We start from the raw sequence: 24,978 nt of genomic DNA on the forward strand, positions 1-24,978 counted from the left end.
AACAAGTTAAGGTGGTATTAAAATAAAATAGATGATATGGGGGTCCATGTTATTTTCCCATTTATCTTGCTTTTTTATCATTGCAAAAGTGCTATTCCGTTTTCATGTCTGACTTTCCTGCAGCCTTCTGGACTTACTAAGTCATGAACAGAAATTGTGCCATTCTGAAGCCTTTTAGTAGAATCAAAGCATTAGGCTAATATTGGCCTTTTATTTTAAAAGCCTATTTAAAACCAGGCCTGAGATTTGCCCCTAAAACATCCATTTGCCCCCCCCCCCCCCAACCCTACCCCCTTTCTTAGTCAGGCAAGGACATTTTGGACACTGAGACTTCAGCAAGGTGCCTCATGACTAAATCATATTTGGGATAAGGTGGGTGTTTTCTTGTTTTGATATATTTCTATTGAGTTATTTTTAAAGACATCATTACACATTCCCTTTCTCCTCCACCTCCCTAAGCCCTGTCTGCACTCTCACAGAAGCGATTAAAGTTTTCACGATGACAACTCCAGAGAAAAGGTTACGCTTAAGTCACATTCATATTAAATAAGTTATAGATAAAAACTTATAATGTTTACAACTTCAGTCTCTTTCCCCCCTCTGCTTGGCGAGGAAACCCTGGATCTGGGTGTGACTTGAACCTCACCCACTGTGGCTTCCAGGTTTTCCTGGCTTCTCTGTCCTCATCCTCCTTCCCACCCCACCCCTGGGAGGAGTCCCACGGAGGTCTGTGGGCATCGTAGATGGCAAGGGTGGCTTCAGATGGCAGACACCGGGCCTGGCGCCCATGCCTAGTGTGATTTATGAAACATACGCATGTGGTCCATGCAAACACACATGAAGGCGGATCAGAGGGACTGCGCTCCAGGCCGCAGATCAGTGCAGTGCGTTTGTGTCCCAAATCCCGGAGCTGTTCTCTCTAATACTCCCTGGCCTCTTGGAACTGCTTGATGTAATCTTCGTCCGAGGGGCTCTCGGTGCACTTCTGCCCGTTGTTGGGAGGCCGGGCTTCGTTATACCGGCTCCAGTCGCCCTTGCACAGGATCCAGGGCAGGACGTCCACCTTGTAGTGCAGCTCCGCCGAGAACTCAGTGCTGATGAGGTTGGGGGTCCCCGCCCCTTTGCCCCTGGTGATGAGCTGCATGTTGTCGCCGTAGCAGCAGTGCTGGGCGGCCAGCGTGGTGCTCTCCAGGGACAGCATGGAGCGGATGCAGTAGCGGGCGCTGGGCTTGTAGATCTCCAGCTTCTCCTTGGGCCCGCTGGCGTCCTTCCAGCGGAAGTCCTTGCGCTTGATGCGGTCAAAGATGTCCGCGCTGCTGTAGGCCACCTCGGTGGGGTAGGAGCAGGGGCAGCTGGGCAGGTCATTGATGACCTTGTGCATGTACTTCTTTAAGAACTCGCTCTTGCAGCTCATCCATCGCTCACAGCTGTCCGTGTCTGGAAAAGGCCACAGAGAAACCCTCTCACCACATGCAAGACAGACAGCCGGTGACATTGCCATCTACCCCTCTCCCAACCCCCTCCCAGAGCCAACCCCTGCAGGCCCTGGAACCACCGGTCCTAGCTCACCTCCCTTTAACTTGAGAAGTTTGAACTTGACTACCTGTACGCCATCACTAGATTTAACCATCATTATATATGCTTTGTAGTTTTTAATTGTTTTTGGAAATATATGACATTATTATCCCTAAGTCTAAGTTTTAGTAGGTATCTACAAAAAGTAAAAATACAAAAGGAGGATATGGGGTTAACCATACCCCATTATCACCCATAAGAAAATTAACAATAACTCAGGGCCATTTTAAATCTCCTCTCTCAATGCATGGTGATGGGGTAGAAAATGCTTACAAGTAACATTTGTAGGATTGAATTGTATTTCTGCCGGTCACTGACCAATCAAAACTAGGTCTAGTGCCCTAACCTCTTAACCTTAAGCAGTAAATGGCAACAATTATTGTCTGCAAATCCATATGAAAAGATGCCTCCAAAGGGAAGCGGCTGGCTGGTGGCCCCAGCTTTTAAGGAGCTTAACATTTAGGCCAGAGGCCCCCTTACCTATAAGGCTGGAGCCTGAACCCGCCCCCATAGTTGTTGTGTTTGGCCTTTGCAGTATGAAAAATAGTGAATTAATTGCTAACAGTTGAAATCGGTGGTTCCACGTATTTATATGGCTTCCTGGTTTAAAAACCAAAAGATATGTTTATGCTGGTCCTGCACTGCTCTATGGTAGTGGTTGGCACGCCGCGGCTCGAGAGCCACATGCGGCTCTTTGGCCCCTTGAGTGTGGCTCTTCCACAAAATACCACGTGCGGGTGCGCACGTACAGTGCGAAGTTGACTTAAAACTTTAAGTAAAGTTTATTAAGTTAATTTTAGGGAACGTTGTGGAGTGAAAGAAGATGTAGTGTCGAGGATTGGGAAAGGTATGTTGAGATGGTTTGGACATATAGAGAGGATGAACGAAAGGAGATAGACGAAACAAGTATACAAGACGAGTGTGGATGGAAGAGTTGGAAGGGGTCGACCTCAGCGAACGTACCTCAATCAGATTGAGGATGTTTTTAGCAAAGGCCAGCTTAGGAGTACCCTAATTAAGTTAATAACAATGTACCTACCTATATAGTTTAAGTTTAAAAAATTTGGCTCTCAAAAGAAATTTCAATCGTTGTACTGTTGGTATTTGGCTCTGTTGACTAATGAGTTTGCCGACCACTGCTCTATGGGAACAACTGGCTGAGTGAACAGGCGAAGTGTGACCACTTGTGCAAACTAAGGTTGAGCAGAAAAAAATCTGGTGGGTTGTCTGGCAGTAGGGAACACAGTCAGTTTCAATGAAGGTTGTGGAGAAGCAGGTTGTGTCAGATCATGGACGTCTTCGACGCAGGTGAGGCTTGTTCAGAGAGCACCAGGTAACCACTGAAGATTTTTTTTAAAAAACTATGTTTATATTGCATTTTTAGAGAGAGAGGAAAGGAGAGGAATAGAGAGATAGAAACATTAATGGGAAACATCACCCATCAGTTGCCTCTTAGATGCCCCCTGCTGGGAATCGAGCCTGCAACTCAGGCTTGTGCCCTACTGGGTATGGAACCAGTGACCTAGCGGTTCCTGGGTTGATGCTTAACCACTGAGCAACACCGGCTGGGCTGAAGGTTTTTGAGCCATAGTGAGCTACTAATTGAGCTGTACAGTCAGAAGATATATTCAGTGCTGGTATCAATTGTAAGAGTCCAGGGAGGGACCAGCAGGTGTGACCAACAATAGTTAGAGAAAGAAGGCTGCTAGGCCTTGGCGGGCTTGGGGGTAAAGGGAGGAGGACATTCAAGATGGCTCACCAGCTCTGACCCAGGTGCCTGGGAGGCTGGTGGTGTCATGAGTGGAAATCAAGTGGTCAGGATGGGGGCAGGCAGTTTGGAGGAGAGCTCGGGTCCTCTTCGGTGGAATGAGGAAGTGAGATGGGGCATCTCTCAGGAGCTCGGCGAGGCCTGGCCTAGTTGAAAAGTGGGGCTCTTGTGCTGGACTGCCTGGGATCGAACCCTGAATTTACTATTTAGCAGCTCTGTGACCTTGAGCAAGCTGTTCTCCCTCACTGTGCTTCAGTTTTCTCATCGCCAAACTGAAGACGTAAACAGAGCCTGCCTCATGAAGTGAGATAAGGATTAAATGGGAGGGAGCACAGAAAGGACACAAGCAGGGTGTTGCCCACAGGGGTGTGCTGAGGCTCCTTTGGGCTCTGAGTTCTCCGATCCCAGCCCTGCGAGCCCCTGACTGAGCAGTAGCTGAGAGAGTGGAGATTCCATCCTGGGAAGTGTGTGTCTGAAAGTCAGTGGGGGTCTCCTTCAGAGGGCAGGGTCTTCAGAAACAACATTCAGTGCATTTTCCTTCCAGAGTGGCTGGTCATCAAAATTCATGTACCTAAAGTACATCCATCGACTTATATTTATCCATCAAACTTATGTAGATGTCCAGTGTGAGCGACATGTTCTAAACCCTTTACAAATATGAACTCATTTAATTCTACAACAACTCTATAAGGTAGGCATAGTTCCTCATACCATTTTACAGATCAGACAACGGAGGCAGCACTGGATTAAGAAACGATCTTGTGCAAGAAACATGCTGGGAGAATTGGACACCATATGAGGAAAAGGAAACATTTAAATGGATCCAAGGATGACATTGCAAAGGCAAAAGGAATGTCCAAAATACTAAATCAATATTTGAATAAAAAAGAAAAAAAAATCTTACCGACTTCAAACAGTTTGGTGGCATTAAATTCCTCGCTTCCTGCAAGCAGACTCACTTCGGTGGCAGCTGTCCTGAAGGTGTCTTCAATTCCTAAACACAGACAGGGCTCATTTTCCCCTGGTTATATGGAAAAAGCTCCCACCCCCGCCCCCACCAATTAAAAAAACAAATACACCTCAACAAAGCCTTTTTTAGTGTTCATTACTATTCATGGGTAGAAACTTGCCAACAGAGGAAACAGTAAAAAGCAGGTAGCAGAGCATGAAATATATTAAAACCCCAGATACCATGTGCAGCATGAAATCAGATCCAAATGTGCCTGACTGAGTCCTAAGGAACCCATTCATTGGTCCAAGAGTGCAGTGTTGGGCAGTGGGGGACACATATCAAAATGGTTGTCTGCCTCGTGGTGTCAGGATGACAAACTAAACTAAAGGCAGTGGCCAGTACCAGTCTAGAGGTCAATACCAGTCTTAAGGACAGACGGATTGACTGGGTTCAATCATTACTAGCTGTGTGACCTTGGGAAAGCCACTTAACCTTTGTGTAACTATTTTCACAACTGTAAAATGGGGAGAAATAAAGGACCCACCACAGAGTTGAATGAATTAAATGAGTTATGTGTAGAAAAAGCACTTAAACTAAGTAGTAAGTAGCAAGAGTTTGCTGATGTTGTTCCTTGAATATTTGTCTAGCTCATTTTGAGGATGCAGTAGTCCATAGCCAAAGACCAGGTAGCTCATATTCTGGGACTTTTAGCATTGTTGATAATGCTTCAGAAAGAGTAAGCTGGGCCTGTCATTACTTGCTTGGAGGGACCGAACCCAGCTTGCCTCAAACTTCTTGGCTCTCCTCCCCTTCCAAACTGCCACCCCACCCAGGCTTCCTTTACAGACAGGAATCCTGTGCAAGCCGAGGCAGTCAGGCGAGGCAGGAGTTGTGGGATGTAGACGGGTTGGAGAGCCTGGGCTGCCTATTAGGCATGACTTGATTTCCTTTAAGGGCCTCTCTTTGATTTTAGGTGAGGCCCCTTGGACTTATTTATAAGGTTGACCTATGGGACAAGCTTTTATAGTGCTACTAGGCCAGGGAGACCACCTGCCCGCAATTCTTTTCAATATGGTTGAGAATCAACACACTGAATAAGGAAAGAAATTCTGTAAAAAAAATCCTTCATGTTCCAAGAGAGTCCTGAAAAGCTGGAAGAGCCAGGAACAGAGAGGCAGAAAGGATGGAAGGAAGGCAAGGTCCAATGAGAAGAAAATGTGGGGGCAGGGCTGCCGGCCACACTGCTCTCAGTGTGAGAGAAAATGAGGAGGCAATATTAAAAACGGCAACAGAGAAGACCCTTCCCCTAATAAGCTGTCTAAATGGACCATCTTGGGTCTGGATGCCAGCTCTGGAAGAGGAACAAGAGGCAATCCCCCGAGCCCTGACTTTAAATGCTGTCTGTGTCCATGTGTGGCTGAGCCTGATACCCTTTCTTTTGCTGGAGGTGGAATAGTTTCATGGTTAAGAACGTGGTCTCTGGAATTAGACTGGCTGGATTTGAATTCCAGGTTGATCATTTGCTGCCTGTGTGACTCTAGGCAAATGAAGCCAGTGTCTCAGTTTTCACAACTGTTAAATGGGCACAATAATAAATACCTATTTCATAAGGCTATTGTAAAATTAAATGAAATAATACATATAATGACCTTAGAGATTTGCTTGATACCAAAATACTAGAAAAATCCTATTTTTCATAATCATATTTTTGTTTCTTCTTCAATACCTTCACCATTTTCATATTTATCTTCATTTTCTTTTACTTTCTCTTATCTTCATCATTATCCTTTTCATCTTCTTCAGATTCTCCTTCTCTTCCTTCATTTTCTTCCTGTACTCCTTTTCTTCCTTATCATATTATTATTATTTACTAGAGGCTCAGTGCATGAAATTCGTGCACAGGACGGGGGGGTGTCCCTCAGCCCAGCTTGCACCTTCTCCAATCCAGGACTCCTCTGGGGATGTCTGACTGCCGGCAGTTGGATATCCCTCTTGCAATCTGGGACTGCTGGCTCCTAACCGCTCACCTTCCTGCTGGCCTGATCTCCCTAACTGCTCTCCCCCACTGGCCTGATCCCCCTAACTGCTTTCCCCTACTGGCTTGATCCCCCTAATTGTCCTCCCCTGCCAGCCTGATCCCCCTAACTGCTCTCCCCTTCCAGCCTGATCGCCGTAACTGCCTCTGCCTTGGCTCTGCCACCATGGCTTTGTCCGGAAGGACTTCTGGTTTAATTAGCATATTACCCTTTTATTAGTATAGATTGCTTTATTTCTATCCTTCCAAATCCCATCCTATTAGACTTCTAACTCAGCTTTATTCAGGAAATTTTCACAGGAAAAGCATCTTGATGTTTGCTCCATTTTCTGAAATCCGTCTGCATGGCTGATAGGGCGCCAGCACAGCCACTTCTGATATTTCAGCCCTGTTTTCTACACACACCCCTTGGCTGACACACACATGCTCAATCTTATCCTTCTCTCCTCAGAGACCCCTTTGCCCTTCCACTTTATTTATTTATTTATTTATTTATTTATTTATTTATTTGTGTGTGTGTGTGTGTGTGTGTTAATCCTCTCCCGAGGATATTTTCCCATTGATTTTTAGAGACAGTAGAGGAGGAGGAGAGAAACATTGATATGAGAGAGAAACATAGAATGGTTGCCTGCCACATGCGCCTCGACCAGGGCTGGAAACGAAGCCTGCAACCAAGGTACATACCCTTGACTGGAATTGAACCCAGAGCCCTTCAGTCTGTGGGCCAATGCTCTATCCACCGAGCCAAACCATCTAGAGCTCTTTCACTTCTTTTTTGGTCCAAATCTCAGCCTTACCATTTGAAAGCAGAGTTCAGGGGTAGGAAACGGAAGTTCTGGGTGCAGAGATTAACTTTTCTGTGCCTGAATTTCTTTGAGATGAAGCCATTTGGAATATGTGGTTTCTTGGGAGAGCCTAAGATATTATTTTAGACTAGAGGCCTGATGCACAAAATTTGTGCAAGGGGCCTGGCACTTGCAACCCTGGCTTCGTCCGGAAGGTCATCTGGATGGACGTTTGGAAGGGTGTTCGGCTGTCCAGTCTAATTAGCATATTACGCTTTTATCATTATAGATTGGTATTCTACCTGAAGTGGGGAACACATAGTGAATGTAAAACTACAGACCAGGAGTTGGTAAACTTTTTGAAAAGTGTCAGAGAGTAAATACTTCATGCTTTGTGGGTCACATATGGTCTTGGTTACATACTCTTCCTTCTCTTTATCCTTCTTTTCTTCTACTTCTTTTTCTTCCCCGCCTTCTTTTTTACAACTCCTTAAACATGTGTGGACCACACAAAAACAGGCTGGAGTGTGACAACTACTGCTACTGACAGTCACAATTATTTTTCATCTCCAACATCTTTTCACCTAGTAAGCTCATTACTCATCTCTTTTCTCAGTCTGGACAAGACTGAACTTGAACTAGGAGCATAAACCCACCTGGGCAGTTGGGACGATCACACGTCCGAGACTCTGTGGCGGTGCACGCGTAGCCACAGGACCTGGTCCGCTTCTGGTTGCCGTTCCCACAGGTGACGCTGCAGACAGACCAGAGACTCCAGTCGCCCTCCCCGTCGGTGGAATCTGGAAGGGAGCCAGGGAGACAGTCACAGCCTCACCAAAAGAGTCCCCAAACCCACCCGACAAGCAGCCTGCCAATTGTCCCCCTGAATTACTCTCACTGTTGGAGGGGCCCAGATGCCTTCTGGAGTCAAAAGGCTTACAGCTCCAGGGCTCATTGTAGGGATATACCTCATGCAGGCAGTGACTCTGTCTGAGGATTTGGGCACTGACGTGGTCAGGCCATGACCAGGGCCTGACAGCCCCAACAGGTGCCGAGTGAGTGCTGATTGAGAATGCATACATTTGCAGAGCATAGGATCATGAAATAATATGATAGGTATTTAGATGACCACCATTAGTTCCTTACCTCCCTGTGCCTACATTTATAGTGATGAAAGAGAGAGAGAAACTATGTCCCCTAGAATCTGTGTGAGCTTTGGCCTTAGGAGGCCTGGCAGCTTCTGACTTTTGCTCTGAGGAATCCAGTTGAGGCTCAACCTGTGAATTACGGGACACCACATGGAAAGAGAGAAGCCACATGAAGGCCCACCGAAACCCTAGACATGCGAGTGAAGCTTTCATGAAGCTTCCAGTCCTTCGCAGTGAACAGCTGAATGCGGCTGACGCCCTCAGGAGTGGAGGGACTGCCCAGTGTGGCCCTGCTTGAACTCTCGAGCTATGAGATCATAAGAAATAATCAAGAGCTGCTGTTTTCAGCCATGATGTTTGGGGATGTTTTGTTACACAGCAGTAGACAACAGATACACAATGGTGAAGCTACATGGTTCTTTGAGGTCATTGCTCAACATCCATCCTACTGAGCCCCTATTACATGCCAGGCACAATTCTTTGTATGTAGGGTATATCATTAAACAAAACTTCCAACGATTCCCTGTGCTGGTGGAACTAATATTTTAGTGAGAAGAGTCAGCCAATAACTAGTAAACAAAAAATGAGTAAATTATACAGCAGATTGGAAGTCTGTGAATGACATGAAAGGAGAAGCAGACCAGGATAGGGGGGTCTGGATAGTGAGAGGTGGTGAGAGGCTGGTGTATTATCAACAGTAAATTCGTCTTTTTAAAAATAAGAAACTAAGCCCTGGAGCGATTGAGTGACTATCTAAGGTCATAATGGACAGAAAGGAACACTTGTGGTCTAGCGCTAAACTCTTAATCTCAAAAGCTTGACTCTTTCCGAAGCATCTCCACTCTGTAGTCATTTCTCCTGGTTTAGCCAAATGCTTCTACAGCCTGGGCCTCTGTGGGTGCCAAGCGCAGAGGTACAGGCATGTGCCTTGCAGGGAAGGGGTCCTCTCCATTCATAACAGGTCGTGGTGATTATTATTATGTAGGTCGGGCAAGAATGCAGTCCACACATGTTTCTACCTGAACTGCGGGCCCGGTGCCAGCCTCCCGGGCTGTTGTTTACATGGAGTTCACTTTGAACACTCCTCAGGCAAACACAGGGATCCCGAGTCTCCTCAGCCCATTCAGCAGAGGTAGGCTGGGGGGTGATTCATGGTGTTCTCTTCCCTACCCCAGAGTAGAGCGTTTGTTCACACATCGACTGCCCCCAGGGGCCCCATTCATTTCTATTCCCTCCCCAAACAAATTTTTCCAAACTTTGATTTTCTTCTAAGAAATGGTTTTCCAACCACATGGCCAAGCAGATGTTTGAAACGACTGCTTTGTGTGACGGAGCTGGGCCTGCTTCCCCAGCCTTAGCCTTCCTCCTCGCTCCCCTCTCTTACTGGGCACGAACAGCGGAACTGGATGCTTCCAGAGGGACACATCACAGAGTTAGGGGCCGCTGCTGCTCCCTCCGAGACTTTGCAGTCTGGGATCTCTTGCTAATTTCACCAGGAACACCAGAGGGTGCCTGGAACAACCATGTGACTTCACTCTTGTCAGTGGGAGCATCCGGGTGCAGAGGGTTATACGCACCTGTGACCACATTGAACCACAACCTATATACACCCACGAGGCCAGGTTTGTTAAAGGGAACAACAACGCTGAGTCACAAGCAGAGATAGAATGTCTTTAGGTTCATAGGAAGGGGGCAGTGGGTCAGACAGAAAAAACTTATTATACCACAGAGGTAGGGGCCATGTCACCTGTGTGATGGGACAGGCACAGGACACAATCCCATGATGCCAAGAGGTGTTCTGCTTGACTCAGCAGAAGCAACAGGGCCCCAACCATCTAGAAATCTCTTGCAACCTTTCCCTCAGTGTGGCAGTAATATGGAGAGCTAATTTTGGGCAATGTCACCCTGAACTTGGAGATTTTAGCATTAAACTCACCATGATGCTTATATTAGAACCTCTGCATTAGATACGTTCTTGTTTTGGGATCTTGGATCAAAATTATTGGGTGTCAATAACTGTCCAATTATGTGAAAAGTGATGTCCATAATTCTACTTCCTTTTGCTTACTCTCCTCTCACACCAACCCTAGCCCGGCCCACCTGACTTGCTTTGGCCAATGGGAACATAGCAAGTGTGATGCAAACAGAGGCTGCAAGAATGCTCCTGTATTAGGGCTCTTCCACCACCATGTGAGGACCCTGGGGCGGGTCCTGAAGGGTGAGGAAGCAGGTGGGAAGAGGCCCAGCCATCTCCCTCCCCAGATGCCCAGCTGGGATGCCAGCATTGTGAATAAAGCCATCCTGGACCTCCACCCCCCCTCCTCCCTCCCCCCCAGCCAGCCCAGAGAAGCCCTGAATTTTGGGGTGTTTTCTGAAGCAACAAAAATTAACTGTTATACATATACCATAACACTTTCCCTAAGATATGTTCTCTCAATGGTTAGCAGACTCCAGAACCATGAAGAAGTTCTCATCCTAGCAAGTGGGTTCTTCATGCCTTTATTTTAGGTGCTCACAAAGCCATTTATTTTCCAAACACTTTTTATATGGGGCCCTCAGAGTTAGGCACAGAACATTATATCGCCAGGCATTTAGTCATTTCTATTGGGCTAGTAATGAAATAAAACCACCTCCTAGGAAGGTGTGTATGTCAGCCCACAACCCTAAGCCTCCATAGCATACTGTCCCGGATGAATGCTCCAGCAAAGGTCCTCTCCTTGGCGATTTCTATTTGTTTAATGTGTTCAAAGGACAGAAAGGGAACTTCTCACAGTGAACAAAGATTTGAGGGCAGGCGTCCTTTCTGCTATAATCAAACACTAGTTCTCATTCGCTCACCTACCAGGCAGGGAGCATTGCTCAGAGCAGAAACTGAACGTGAGTAGCAGCAACTGCAAAGATGGCAATAATGATAGTAAAAAACAGTCCCTGAGATTTGACAGCCCCTATCTGTGACATCCAATTGCTCAGCAAGGGAAGAAAACAATGCACAGTACAGTGAGTGACAGCTGGTTTTCAAGGATGTCATTTGAAATTTTAAAGTAGTCATTATACTGTTTCAAGCACTAGAGTTCAGTGGCCCAGTCACGATGTTTGGGCAACTGAAGTGACTCGGGTCTTGAGTCAGCTGCTGGCGAGCCTCCACCACTAATCCTAGGAGATAGTGGCTACCCATTATTGAGGGCCTGCTTTCACCAGCTGCCCTGCCTAACACACTGATTTAACTCCTGTCACAATTCTGCAAGGTAGGTGGAAATAGCTTATTTTTACAGGTAAGGAAATTGAGGCTCAGAGACATTAAGGTACTTGCCTAAGGCCACACAGCTCAAACTTGGCAGAGCTAGGATTAGATCTGAGGTCTGTCAGCTCCTGCTCTATATCCTGTTCTATATTTTGGCATTCTAGCAGTTCTACTTCTGGCCCAGATTGGCCTCCTTTCTTTAACACAGTCACTTATGTGGCCACAATTTAACATTACAAAGGAAAACCCTTGAAAAAAATCACTGAAATCTATTAAAATAGGATCATGACCAGTTAAAGAATTGCAAAGAATTGAGTCTCAACCTCGGTTACAATAAGTAGTGCCCATTAAGTTTATTTTTCAGATTGTTCTGAACAACTTTGGGAATGGTATACTTCTATTTGACAGAAAGACATTTATTTGAACTCTTTTGTCGCCCTGGGTGAGACCCTCAGTATTTACATAGAAGGTATTTAGAATGCAGTATCTCAAACACATACAGTCCAAAGTTGAGCTTACTGTTTTCATGATCACAAGTTAGGTCTAACTAACTTCTGTTGTGTACTTTATAATTTATTCTAAAGATGCCATACTATTTTATTTATTTCACCTAGAATTTTTTTGAAGTACTCTTTGGCCACACACATTTCAATTCTTATTAAAAATCCTACCTTCAAAAATCTGAGATCAACATCCTCCAGAAAGTCCAATTCCTGTAGCAATGTCAGCCTGTCTCACACAAGGGAGCTGACACTTAGGTACAGTGACTTGTGCTGCTTTCTCACTGCATGAGCCTCTCCTCGCTGAGCAGTGTGGTCACTTCCTGTATCCTCCACAGCATCTAATCTAGGGCTACATACTTGGAAATGGCACTATAGTTTCTTGCTGATTGAAATAAAAGAGGACTCAGCTCGGCCAATGCTGTAAGGAATTCTGAAAATCACATGTCCCCTGTGAGCCGGTCTCAGAAGCAATACTTCATTCATTTTGCAAATACTACTGAGCATCTGCGACATGCTGAGAGTCTTGGCACTACTCCAAGTGTGGCCCAAAGGCCAAATATGTCAGCCTCACCTGGGCTCCCACCCTTTTCTACATCTACGGCATCAGAAGCTGCATTTTAACAAGACCCCCAGGTTGTCTGTGTGCATATTGAAGTCTAAAAAACACTGATTTAGAAGTATAACAAGGGACATATTTTTCTTTATAAAGTAGCAATCCTGATATCTAGTCCAATGATGAGGAAGTTACTAAGAGAGACTCCAAAATCACAAAAGACTGAGTTTCTTCATGGCCTAGGGATGCTGTAAGATTCAGATGCAAGGCACTCTGCGGGTATCGTAGGCCCAGAAAGCTGGGGTGAGGGTGGCTGAGGCAGCCACAGTAATTGCTCCAATAGAAGCAAATTCAATCCTCAAGATTGAAATAGAAGGTGTTCTTAATTTCATGAATTCAACTGAGGGTGCTTTATAAAAGCTTTAGTGGAAGAGATGTTTCTAATGTTAGTTTTCAAAATTCAATGAGCACGGGGATAGCCTGCTGACCTTGGTTGAAAAAAGAAACAAAGACAGGCTGAGCCTAGGTCTCGCTGTTGGACATTCTGGTTTAGTAGAAGGTCGGCAGTGGCCCTCAACCTGAGCTGCACATCAAAGTCACTCATGGAGCTTCAAAAAACACAGAGGTCTGGGCCCCACCTCCAGAGATTCCCAACTTACTGGTGAGAAATCTGGGTGCTAGGGTTCCAAACAATTCCCCAGGTGAGCATAATGAGCAACTGAGAACTGTTGATTTCAAATACTCAGTGTTCCAGAGGCCCCTGGAAAGTTCATTCAAACATAGATTTTCGGGACCCACACCCAGAATATCTGATTCAGGTCGCCCAGGGACCAGGAAACTGAACATCTGCATTTTTATCCTGGTTCCAGATGATGCTGATGCTGCCAGTTTAGGGACCACACTTTGAGGACCATTAGGATAGAAGGATGGTGTTGGGGCTAGGATTGGAATTTTTAAACATGCAACCAAGGGATTCTGATGCCGAGGGTCTAAGCCCCACTCATAGAAAAAATGTTCTGTGTGGGCTGGGCCAACAGGTTTAGCCACAGAGCTGTGCAATGTTAGGCTAGCACCCAGGATCCTGTGTGCTTTGTTTCTCTGTTCAATAGCACTGTTCCAATCTTTTATTCCTATCTTCCAGTCCAAGTGACCATTTCTAGATCCACTCCCCTCTCCTAAAGGATGTGTTTCCTCCCCACCCCCGCACAAGAGAGACAAAATAAGATAGTGATTAAGAGGACAGACTTTGGACCCACTGACTGAGATAAATCCTTGAGGTCAAGTTTCTTAATTTCTCAGGCTTCAGGTTCCCCATCTGTAAAATGGGGCACCTGGCTCAGAGAGCTGATTAAACGAGCGCTGCATGTTAGATGCCGTGAAGAAGGATTGGTGCATGTTAAATGCTGTATGTATGTTGGCTACTATTCCGAGTCCTTCTTCCTGGGAAGTAGATAAATTGGACTTCCTCTGGGAATGCGGAAGTTTTCACTAGTCTCCTGGCTGGAAGGGGTTTGGGAGCTCTCTTTCAGCTCCCCTTGCATTTGATGTGTATATCCACAATGGCACTATTTTGCTTTATCAGTTAATTTTTCTCCCTTTGTCCACAGATAGGTGAGGACCACTGTAGGGAAGGACTGTGTCTTACTCATTTTTTTTTTTATTTCCAGCACCTAACATAATACTGATCACAAGATATGCTCTTAATAGATGTCTGTTGAGCCCTGACCTGGTGGTTCAGTTGATCGGAGCATTGTCTCATACATCAAAAGGTTGCAGGTTCAATTCTTGGTCAGGGCACATATCTCTAAGTTGTAGGTTTGATCCCCAGTTAGGGCATGTGCGGGAGACAACCAATCAGTTTCTCTCTCACATTGATGTTTCTCTCTCTCTCAAATCAATAGAAACATATGTTCAGGTGAGGAAATAAATAAATAAATAAATAAATAAATAAATAAATATCTGTTGAACAACTAAATGATGCAGCTGGAAAAAAATTATCTTGCTGTTTTGGAAGTTGCTTATTGGGAAGAAATAACTCTCCAACATACAACTGGTCTTTCTGCTGAAACACAGGTGTAAGAGTGAGAGTTCATGACAGTGTTTGCACCTAAGTCTGCTGATGGTAAAGCCACAGAATATCCCAATGATGGATGCATTTATAAGACTGCAAATATTCTATAGCAAAAGACACACTGTCTGGTTTCTCACAAAGGCTGCTTCTTCTTATTGGACACACAGAATACATTTCCCAGCCTCCCTTGCAGCTATGTGGGGCCAAATCATCAGGTCATGCCAATCAAATTTGAGCAGATGTGATGTGTGTTATCTCCAAGCCGAGGGGTTTAATAGCATGTGTACATTTTTCAGGCTGCATTTCCCCCCTTGGCTGAGCTGGTTATTAGAGCATCCATTGGATAACTCTCAGGCCCTAACAGTTGGAGGAGTGCCAAGATGGAAGGAGCCTAGGTTCTTGAATGACTGAGTGGAGCTGAGTTCTCCTTACCCTGTCTCCCATTTCAAATTAAAAATGAACTTCTATTATTTAAATTACTGAATTTGAAAGTTTTGTTACTTCACCTTACTCTGAAACATGAGACAGTAGAAGTCCCTACTTGGGGTCTTAAAATTTATTGGTGGGGAGGTCTCATTTGGACAACCCTTGAAGCATATGTTCATATGGATTCTCAAGGGCCACACTATTGCCAATGTCAAACATAACACAGTGGCCTGGTCAAAGGAAGCAGCCGATACATTTCTTTTACCAAATTAATTTTCCATATGCATTTTTACAGTAAAATATACACGAAAACTGATTTGCTGATTTCTTCCTTTTTATAAACAAAACTATTTTTTTTTTTTGGAAAAAAGGAAGAACCTCAAAGACCCCTGACTGAAAAAAAAAACTTCTCTCCTAGGATAATTGGTGTGATTTTAAAATTATAGTCTTTCCAGAAAAATGTGGCTGCTGGTGCCTCCTTGGGGCTTCTGTGGAATAGAGTCTTTATGAGGTACGCCTCATAGAAGACCAAAAGCCACATACTGTAAACTGGGTTTTGCTTGGCCCCATTTCCTCATCATCCTCATTTATTGTCCCCACCAATTTTATATTACTGGGTGGTAAACTCACCATATTCTGGTTGCTCTTTGGTTTCAAAAGTCCGGTGGCCTGGGGCCGGACGGTCCCACCCCCGGGGAGGGTTGAGGAAGTTGCTGTCATCTGAGGTACTGTCGTACTTGTAGTCCTGGTCCCCGCTGTTGGCCCTCGACAAGGACAAGGACCTCTGCCACCAGGCCCACCAGTCAGGGGATGGGACTGACCAGCTGGGCTTAGTCTCCGGATGCTGATCTTTATCTGCTTCAGAGTCAGGACCGTCCACCACCTCTATGGTGACCTGAAGAATTCAGAACAGGCCAGGGTCAATGAGGAGTCAATAGCCTCCAAGCTGGGTGACCCTTGAAAGAAAGTCTGGGATACCAGAGGCAAATGATGGATGTGTCCCTCATGAAGGATAGCAGAGACTGCATGGTGATACAGAATGGCAAACATCCAGGGATGGCCCAAGTGAACCACACGATTACAGAGAATGAAGTACGTGGGCCTTGGGTGGAAGGAGACAATTCATCACTTGGGTCACTGGTTTACTGAAGATTACATTGCTGGGAAGTCTCTAATTCAAGGAATAAACATGTATTATATATGTTCCTGAAGTGCCTCAAGAATAATTATAATAAAACTGAACACTTATTGAGTACTATCTCTGTACCAGGCACGGTTCCAAGTGATCTGCCATATATTAACTTAGTTAATCCTCATAATGACCTTATAAGTTGGTTGATTGGCCCCTATAATTGATTATCTGCAAAGACGGTCCAGATAATCCCTCCCATCTTTGTATGTGGGTGCCACACCTCCCATCAAGAGGTGCAGTTGACTTCCTCTCTCTTTCTATCTGGGCTGGCCTTGTGACACACTTTGTCCAGTAGGCTGTGGGAGGAGTTACAATGATACAAATCTCATGAGGTCTTGCAGCTTCCATTTTCATTCTCTTGGAATGTTCCTACCATTAGGTAAGGAAGCCCAACCTAGATGACTGTTTGCATAGAGACCACATGAAGAGAGAGGCTGCAGAGAAGAGAACTGAGGCTCCTCAGCCACTGGCCAGCTCCATGGTCCCAGTTGTATGAGTGGGGCCATCTTGGATCCTGCAGCCCAGTTGGGTCATCCCATCTGATATCATGTGATACAGAGATGAGCTCTGCCAGTTAAGCCCTGCTCCAATTCATGAACCATAGGAACCATGAGCAATCCGATGGTTACTGCTTCAAGCTACTGAGTTTTGGGGTGGTTGTCAGACAGCAATGCATAGCTTTTTATAGACAGAGAAAACTGGCACACAGAGAAGTTAACAACTTGCCTAAAGTCACACAGCTAGTATCTGGCAGACATGGCTAATATAGCTCCGGAGCCCACACTCTTACCCCAACTTTGCCACACTGCCCCTCTCAACAAGTAAGGAACAGAGATATTGTCCCCTCATGCAACCAAGGGAGCAAAGAGGCCACAGATGCGGGTGATGCTGGATGCCACAGGTTGTGTAGAGATGTGAACACAAGGTCCTCAATGTCCAGGCTTTCACAGCTGGGATTTTCACTTGTCCTGAGGTCCAGACCCAGCACATACACCCCTCAACCAACCCTCAGGTTCAAAACAGATAGTCCCAGAGCCAAGGTTAGAACTTGCTCTCTAATTTACTGAGCCTCGTTTGGAAGTCACAGGGCTGGAAGAATGCAGCTTCTTTGGCTCTGAGAGACAATCAACGTAGAGAAACTTGTTTCAAAAATATAATAAAAACTCATCGGGTTCCTTTGGCCATCACATAGCTCTTGCAACACCCCCTGGATGAGTTATGTGCAAATGAATCAGAAACACGTGCTCCAAGTAATCAGCGCAAGATGTACTGGGCAGATGGATTTCTAGTTTTGCCCTAACCCGACGTTTGAGAGAGTTGCTGGTATGCTCTGCCAAATTGCACCAGGGTGTGCCCATCCTGAGACAAACAGCCTCTTCCTTTTGTGTTAGGAATGGGAAATTTTGCATTCTGCTCCCTTTACCATTTAAAGGAAGTTGCCCAGCTGATAGCCTGGGCTGTGGCCTTGTGTGGTCCAAACACAAGATCAAAGTGTGGCCTTCAATACCAGAGTATACTTGGGCTGCGGCAGGTCAAGTGTATCTTTCCTCTGGTGTGGAATGCCTAGAAGCACACCGTTCAATTTATTCCATGCTACCACCATTACCCCAGTCTTTGAATATCTATACTAATAAAAGGGTAATATGCTAATTAGACTGGGGCAACTGGCCATCTTCCAGACGTCCGACTTCCTTCCAAAAAAAGCCATGGTGGTGGAGGCTGAGGCAGAGGCAGTTGGGGGTGATCAGGCAGGCAGGAGACAGCAGTTAGGAGTGAGATCAGGTTGGCAGGGGAGGGGACTTGGGGGCAACCAGGCCTGCAGGGGAGAGCAGTAGGGAGCAACTAGGCCAGCAGGGGAGGGCAGTTGGGGGTGATTGGGCCAACAGGGAAGGGCCATTTGGGGCTTCCATGCCGGAAGGGGATAGTCAATGTGGTGACCTGGCCAGTAGGGCAGGGCAGTTGGGATGACCAAGTAGGCAGCAGAGGGCAGTTGGGGCAACCAGGCTGGCAAGGGAGGGCAGTTAGGGGCGACCAGGTCAGCATGGAAGGGCAGTTGGAAGCATTAGGTAGGCAAGCAGGTGAGTGGTTTGGAGCCAGTGGTCCTGGATTGCAAGAAGGGATGGTTGACTGTGGAATTGGACCTAAACCGACAGTTGGACATCCCCCGACGGGTCCCGGATACAAAAGGGTGCAGGCCAGGCTGAGGGTTACCCCCTTGTGCACGAATTTCGTGCACTGAGCCTCTAGTCTATCATAATAAAAGCATAATATGCTAATTAGACAAACATCCTTCTGGACATCCTTCCGGACAAAGCTGGGGTTGTGAGGGAAGCCCAGGTCCCAGGTGCCTACAGGTGGCTGGAGGGAAGCCCAGGTCCCGGGTGCCAGAGGAAAGCTGGTGCCGGCAGCTGGGGGAAGGAAGGCCTACTCTTGCACGAATTTCGTGCATCGGGCCTCTAGTGTATAAATAATGATGAAATTTTTAGTAATCACCCAAAAAGAAAAAAAAAAGAGAAGAAAAGGAATGCATCCTATGTCTTGTATCATTGCTGTTTGCTAGAATGGATGGCTCCTGGGGAATGACAGTGACTGGGACCCACACACAACCCCGAAAGGACAAGTGCAGGAGGCGTGCACAGCTGGGGAGTGACAGGCTACTGAGCCTTGGAGACATACCCTTTCTCCTCTGCAGTCCCATCCCCCTCAGCCTGCAGACAGAACAACTGAGCCTCAACAATCGTCTGCATGGCTCTTAAGGGTCTTGGAGGGGAGAAGCTGCCAAGAGCCAGGCAAGCCTGCAATTATGGTAATGAAATCAGTCTCTGGGTAGGAGATAAGGGGGAACATGCCCAATGGTTTTGGTATTCCATTTGTATTCAGACTGGAGTCAAAGGGATTGCCTAAACAAAACGTGCCCTGCAATTTCTCCAAGCTGGGAATAAAAACAATTTCATGTTTTAAGCTATTACCGTCAATATAATTCTTTTTCTTCCAAACTGGTACTCAGATCCAAACAAAATAGATTTGTTGCCTGGCCAGGCAATGAGTAGCAAAATACAAATTTACTCCAAAAACTATATCGATGACTAAATCTCAACAGTTTAGAGGTTTCTTTTTCCCCTTTAATTTCTAGCCACTGCCTCAACTGAATTAACAACAAAAAAACAAACAAAAAACCCCCACACAAACCTTAGGATCTGCCCTTCCTTACAGTTAATGTGGAAACCTCATACTGATATCAAAAGAAGAAATCTAATCTTGAACCTGAAATTTCATAGGCATACAATTAAAAAGACTTAATGAGCATGATCAATGACTTCTCGAATGAGGGGGATTAGTTTTATGTTTCCTGTTGCTCTCATTCTACTTACATGTTCTTTGGCATCAAAGAGTCCTTTTATAAAAATGTCTTGAACAATAATCGATGTGATGAGCTTAAGGTGTGGGAGTGAGCACAGATTTCCAAGCTGATAAAGACTCGAGATCTTACCATCCTTTCTCTTCCTTGATGCACATAATTGAAGTATATAAATACATTTGTTTTTTCTGGACTTTTCCACACCATGAACCAAGACAATAAAAGAAAAAAAACTCTTTCAAAATATCCAAGCCCAACTTCTGGCTGAGTCTCATCAGCTTCAAGAAACAGAATCTATATCACTGCCAATTTGGGGAATTCTGTCCAAAATCCAGATGTGAGGATCCTAGGCAACACTACCAGTTGCTTTCTTCCTTTGGATAGTTAAAACATTTATTAAGAACATTTATTCTACTTTCTCCGAAAAGAACTTTCTTAGGGAAACTAACACAATTTTCAGTCTAACTGATAATAAACTACAAAATACAAAAGACTTGACCACCTGAACAAGAGAGAATCTTCTAGCTCGATGGTCCTGTAAGCCTTGTGAGCTTGGTGACTAGGCGGGCATGAGTCGGTAGTTCCCTGAGAGGTGAATTGATTCCATAGGAACACAGAGCATCCAGGGATAGTAAGATAGTCTCCAGCAAAGGATTAGGCCCCAGATTACATACCCTCCTTACATATATATATTACATATATATATATATATATATTACATATATATATGTAATATATATATGTATATATATTACATATATATATTACATATATATACATATATATCACAGGTGGTATTATCATTTTGATTTTTACAGGCAAGGAAACTGAGGCATAGAGAGGTGGAGTAACCTGCATGAAACCACAGAGGTCAATGAGGAACTGAACAATATAGGCTTGTCCCCATGGGTGTAAGGGCCCATGTCTTGGGCACAGAAATTTCTTTGATTGTTACCCAGCCAAACCTGTCATTCCAAGAGTATATTAGAGAAAAAGGAGGAAGGGAAATTAGAAGTAGAAGCCCGTACAACAGTTAGAGCCCTGGCCAACTCATTTGATTGTATCTTGTGGCACTCAAGAGGCCCATGGCCATGTAAATACATCTGTGCAAGAAAAAAAATAGGCCTTTAGACGACTATTTTTAAGTCTCTCTCAATGGAGGAAAAGAAATAAATATATTGGTTGAAATGAATACTAATCTCAGCTCGATCCAAAAAAGAGAAATAGTTGGTTGTGACTAGCTACCGTGGTAATGAATTGATGCAGTAAGCCTAATAATGAGTTTATTTTAGAGATTTTTGTCTTTGCTATCTCACCATCAGCTACAGACCGAAGCCCAGCCAAGGATATGAAAGTTCAAGTGTAACTTGTCCTGGGGGATCTCTTTTCTTTCCTGACTGATTTATTTTTTAAACAAAACCCTACCTCTAGTATTGTTTCAAATTTAATATGGAGATTGGGTTCAGGAGTTTGAGGCTATTTCTTTCTATTTTGCACATGGTTGTTTTTTCCCCTCACTCATTTCCACAGCCTGAAGCCAGTCTTTTAAAATGGAGAGCCAGGCCCACTTGGAATGGAGGCCACCTGGCTTAGGGGCGTTTGAAAAAGCTCTACAAAGCAGGGCTTTTAAAAGGATTTCCCTTCCTAAAAGTCAAGAGGCCCAAGAGGGATGTGGCCTTTGCCGGGACTCAGCATTGTCACTTTGGAAAGGTGTGGGCTGTTTGGCCCGGAGGGACAGTGGCCCCCAGCCCTGGGGCGTGGGAAATGCTTCCAGACATTGGAGGGGTTGGGGGTGGTTCAGAGACAGGGGTATCGAATTCCTGTTCAGCTACCCGGCTCCAGTCAGACATAAATAGGTGGGGGTGAAGGGCAGTTTGCCAGAGGAAGGGGGAGACAGGCCCAGGGCCCTGGCAGCAGAGGCCAACCCACTGAAGCGGCCTTCACCTGTCTTCACTCTGCTCCCCAGGGAGAGAAAATGCTTTCAGGGGACCACGGTGACCAGCAGGGCTGTCTGCTTGGCTGAATCAGCCTGTGTCAAACCAGTGGATTTCAACAAAAGAGGAGTGCTTGCAGGAAGGAGCGAGGGCTGCCAACACGGAAACCATCACCCCCTTTTAGGAAGTACCTCATCTTTTAAAGGACCACCAGGGAATTGGTTTACTCAGGGGCAGTGGTGCATGGGGCAAGCACTGTGCCTGTGTGTGTGTGTGCATGCGCGTGCCCACCCCTGTGTATGTGCATTCACACACACTTACACGCAGACCTAGGGCAGGGGCTCCCACGGGTAGCAGCTGCTTCGTTCTTTGACCATCTTTCTGAGTGACCGACATTAACCTTTTGTGGTCTAGAAAGAGGAGGCCAGAAATGCAGCTCGATTTTCTTTTCTCTAGGGCAGTGGTTCTCAACCTTCCTAATGCCACGACCCTTTAATACAGTTCCTCATGTTGTGGTGACCCCCAATTTCATTGTTACAAATTGAACATAATTAAAGCATAGTGATTAATCACAAAAACAATATGTAATTATATATGTGTTTTCCGATGGTCTTAGGTGACCTCTGTGAAAGGGTCATTTGACCTCCAAAGGGGTCTCGACCCACAGATTGAGAACCGCTGCTCTAGGGCCAACAGGCCATTTGATCAATAAAACACAGGCCACCCCACCCTCTACACTTCCTGTGGAAGGTTAACAGAAGCAGGGATTGTGCAAAGAGACAGGCACTCCCCCAACTGGACAGTGGGCAAAAAGATGGTGTTGGCCTACTCTTTGGGGATTTTTTTTACTTTCATGGTATCTGGGTTAGAGTTTCCTTAATTTTTTAAGCCATTCTGCCAACAACCCTGATATTGGAGCTATGGGGAACCTATGTTCTTGGGGGCCATGGTGAGTTTTACTGTTCAGAGGGTAACTCGAAAGTCTGGGACCTCCTAGGCGTGGCCCTGTTCCTCTTCCTACCCTGTGCTCCAAAGCATTTCTCTCAGAAGCAGCACCTGGAGGTGAATTTCTTGCTCTGGGGCTGGGGGGCGGGGGGATGGTGGAGGGGGTAAGACAGAGTGAGAACAAAGCACCGATTGTTACGTTTCACCTGTTCTAAGTCTATATGAACAGGTGGCTGGGGGTCTCAGAGGGGAGGAGGGTAAATAATTTCCGCTTGTACTATCTCTGCAGCCACAGCTTTGTGACAGCACATGGGGAAGCTGCATTTGATAAAAGTCCAGAAGCCTTTGCCAGAGGGAACCAGGTGTGGCCTTCTCATAATTCGTCCTCCACTCAATTCTCTGCTTCCTTGTCTCTCTGGTTTTCTCCATACCTGTGAGCTCCAGCAGCCCCCTCGGTCCTCAGGAAGCCAGGCGAGACCATTCTGAAGAATTCTTTACCTCCCATCCGGCTAAACAACACAGCTTAAGATGATCAAAATGAATCGCAACCTCGACTGCTCTCTAGAGCTCGTGCACAGCTCTGCCATGTGAGCTGCAGAGGGCTCAGCATTTGGAAAAGTCATGTGGGTTTCCAAGCTCCATGGATCCCCATTGTCTTTACACCACTGTTCTTCCCTAACATTTTGGTAATATTTTTAAAAGAGTCCCTGTGCGGTCTAGGTGGAGTATGGGGATTTCCTGATGGATGAATTTATCTGGGAGAGAGAAAGGGGATCCTGAAAAATTTGGTTCTTAGGGGAAGCCCAAGTACTTAGAAACATGACTGTGAGGGGAAGCATTCCCAAGGCCTGGTGTTCCCCTGCATCCAGGCATATTCTCATAACTTTACATTAGCCATTTTAAACTCTATTACACTCATAGCTCAGTCCTCAGCAATAAGATCCACATTTCCCACCTCTGGGGGAAAACTTTAGAAGGTCTAAAGTTGTTCCAGGCATGGCCTAAGCACCTTGGGGGTAAGGACAGTCTGATCCCATAAAATCTATGAACAAGGAAAAATCACTTCCTGTAGATAAATGCATGATGGAAAGTGATGTTGAGCAACAATAAGGAGATGTCTGGGCTTCCCCCCCCCCCCCAATCTGCACCTCCCCCAAGTGGATCCATTGTTTTTTAGCAGAGAGCCAAGTGGCCAGTTCCTGGAGAGAGGGCAGTGGAGCAAAAGGCCTGCTTTTCCAATTAATCAATGAGCACAATGCAAGACTCATCAGACATATTAATTGGGGCATGCAGTGATTTCTGTGCATGGGTTGTCAAAGAGTGACCTCCAAACCATTGTCCACCTCTGTACCATCAACCCTGACTGCCCTGCCCTACATCTGCCCATCTATTCAGTCTGTGCACCGTGGAACATAGCGATTTTCCCCCTCTGTCTCCATGATCCCTTGTCTCCCACACAGTCTTCGGTGGTAGCTGGGATTTTCACACCTATGTCATTTCCTGGAGGAAAAAGGCCTTACATTTCTTAATGTCTCAGAACCTAACCCAGCATTTTTAATGCAGTAGGGGTTGGCCTATGTATTCTAATTGAGGTGTAATCCCAGGGGTATTTGGTAGTCACCAGGACACTGGTGTTATACGCAAAGCAACTCTGGTCAAGAAAACCTGACCTAAAATGGTGTCATGGAGAGAGGGGCCGTCTTGAGGGAGAGAGACAATTAACTTAATTAAGAACCAATTCCTCTGGGGTCAGGCTCAGGAAGCTTCTGCCGTGTAAACTCATGCATAGAGGAAGAATCAGGAAAAGCTGTCCCTCCCCAAACAGAAAGAATTAAGAGCCAAGCTGAAGAGTAGGGAAGAAGGCAAGAGAGAAGAGAACAGGAGCTGCACGGGCCCAGGTTGCCCAGGAGAAAGCACCTCTCTCAGCTCTCAGGGGACCATCTCTGGGAGAAACAGAGGGAGATCCAAGCAGAATGGAAACTTAGAAGCCCATCCCTGAAACACGAATTGGTGGGGTGAGTATTCCTGAGAGCCGGGGAGACTGGATGTGAGCCCCCAGCTACGGTTTAGGAGCCACGTGACCTTGGGCACACCAGAGTAACTTCCTGAGGCCTGACTGCCTGGCTGACAGTTTTGAAAAAGTGACATGTGCTTCATCAGGGTGTTGGGAGAGTCCATTCGGATCAACATCTGCTTTGTAGTCTACTGTGCTATTTCCGTGGAGGTGAATAGTATCTTTTTCAACCCCAGGCATCCCTTTGAATAGCCTCCTATTTCCCTCAGCTCCACCCCATTCCACCTTAGTGGTGTGTGTTCATCTCTCCCTTAGGAATGTCTGTTCTCACCTCCCTTCTTATCAAAAAATTCTTTATCAGCCATTTACACTTTAGAGCCACTGAAGTGTTGTCACCTCCTGAAGGCATTTCTGGTGTCCAGCGCAAGCTAGAGAGATGTGAGGGATAGGGCCTGCCTGGGCACCTGTGAAATCATGC

The 24,978-nt window shown here is 45.8% G+C and overlaps 1 protein-coding gene across 1 annotated transcript in view; it reads right to left on the reverse strand.

Annotated features, from left to right (window-relative positions):
• Positions 1-296: 296 nt before the first annotated feature.
• Positions 297-24,978, reverse strand: part of ISM1 (isthmin 1) — a 72,081-nt gene continuing 47,399 nt past the window's right edge. The window contains exons 3-6 of the mRNA XM_070421441.1: positions 15,688-15,952; positions 7,772-7,915; positions 4,248-4,337; positions 297-1,437 (exon numbers count right to left, since the gene is read on the reverse strand). Coding sequence (XP_070277542.1) covers positions 920-1,437; positions 4,248-4,337; positions 7,772-7,915; positions 15,688-15,952 — 1,017 coding nt within the window. The 3' untranslated portion in view covers positions 297-919. The remainder of the gene's footprint in view (positions 1,438-4,247; positions 4,338-7,771; positions 7,916-15,687; positions 15,953-24,978) is intronic.

The sequence above is a fragment of the Myotis yumanensis genome, unplaced genomic scaffold (genome assembly GCF_028538775.1).
Source record: "Myotis yumanensis isolate MYYU_CA2020_CCGP unplaced genomic scaffold, mMyoYum1.0.hap1 SCAF_7, whole genome shotgun sequence".
Classification (NCBI taxonomy): Eukaryota; Metazoa; Chordata; class Mammalia; order Chiroptera; family Vespertilionidae; genus Myotis; species Myotis yumanensis.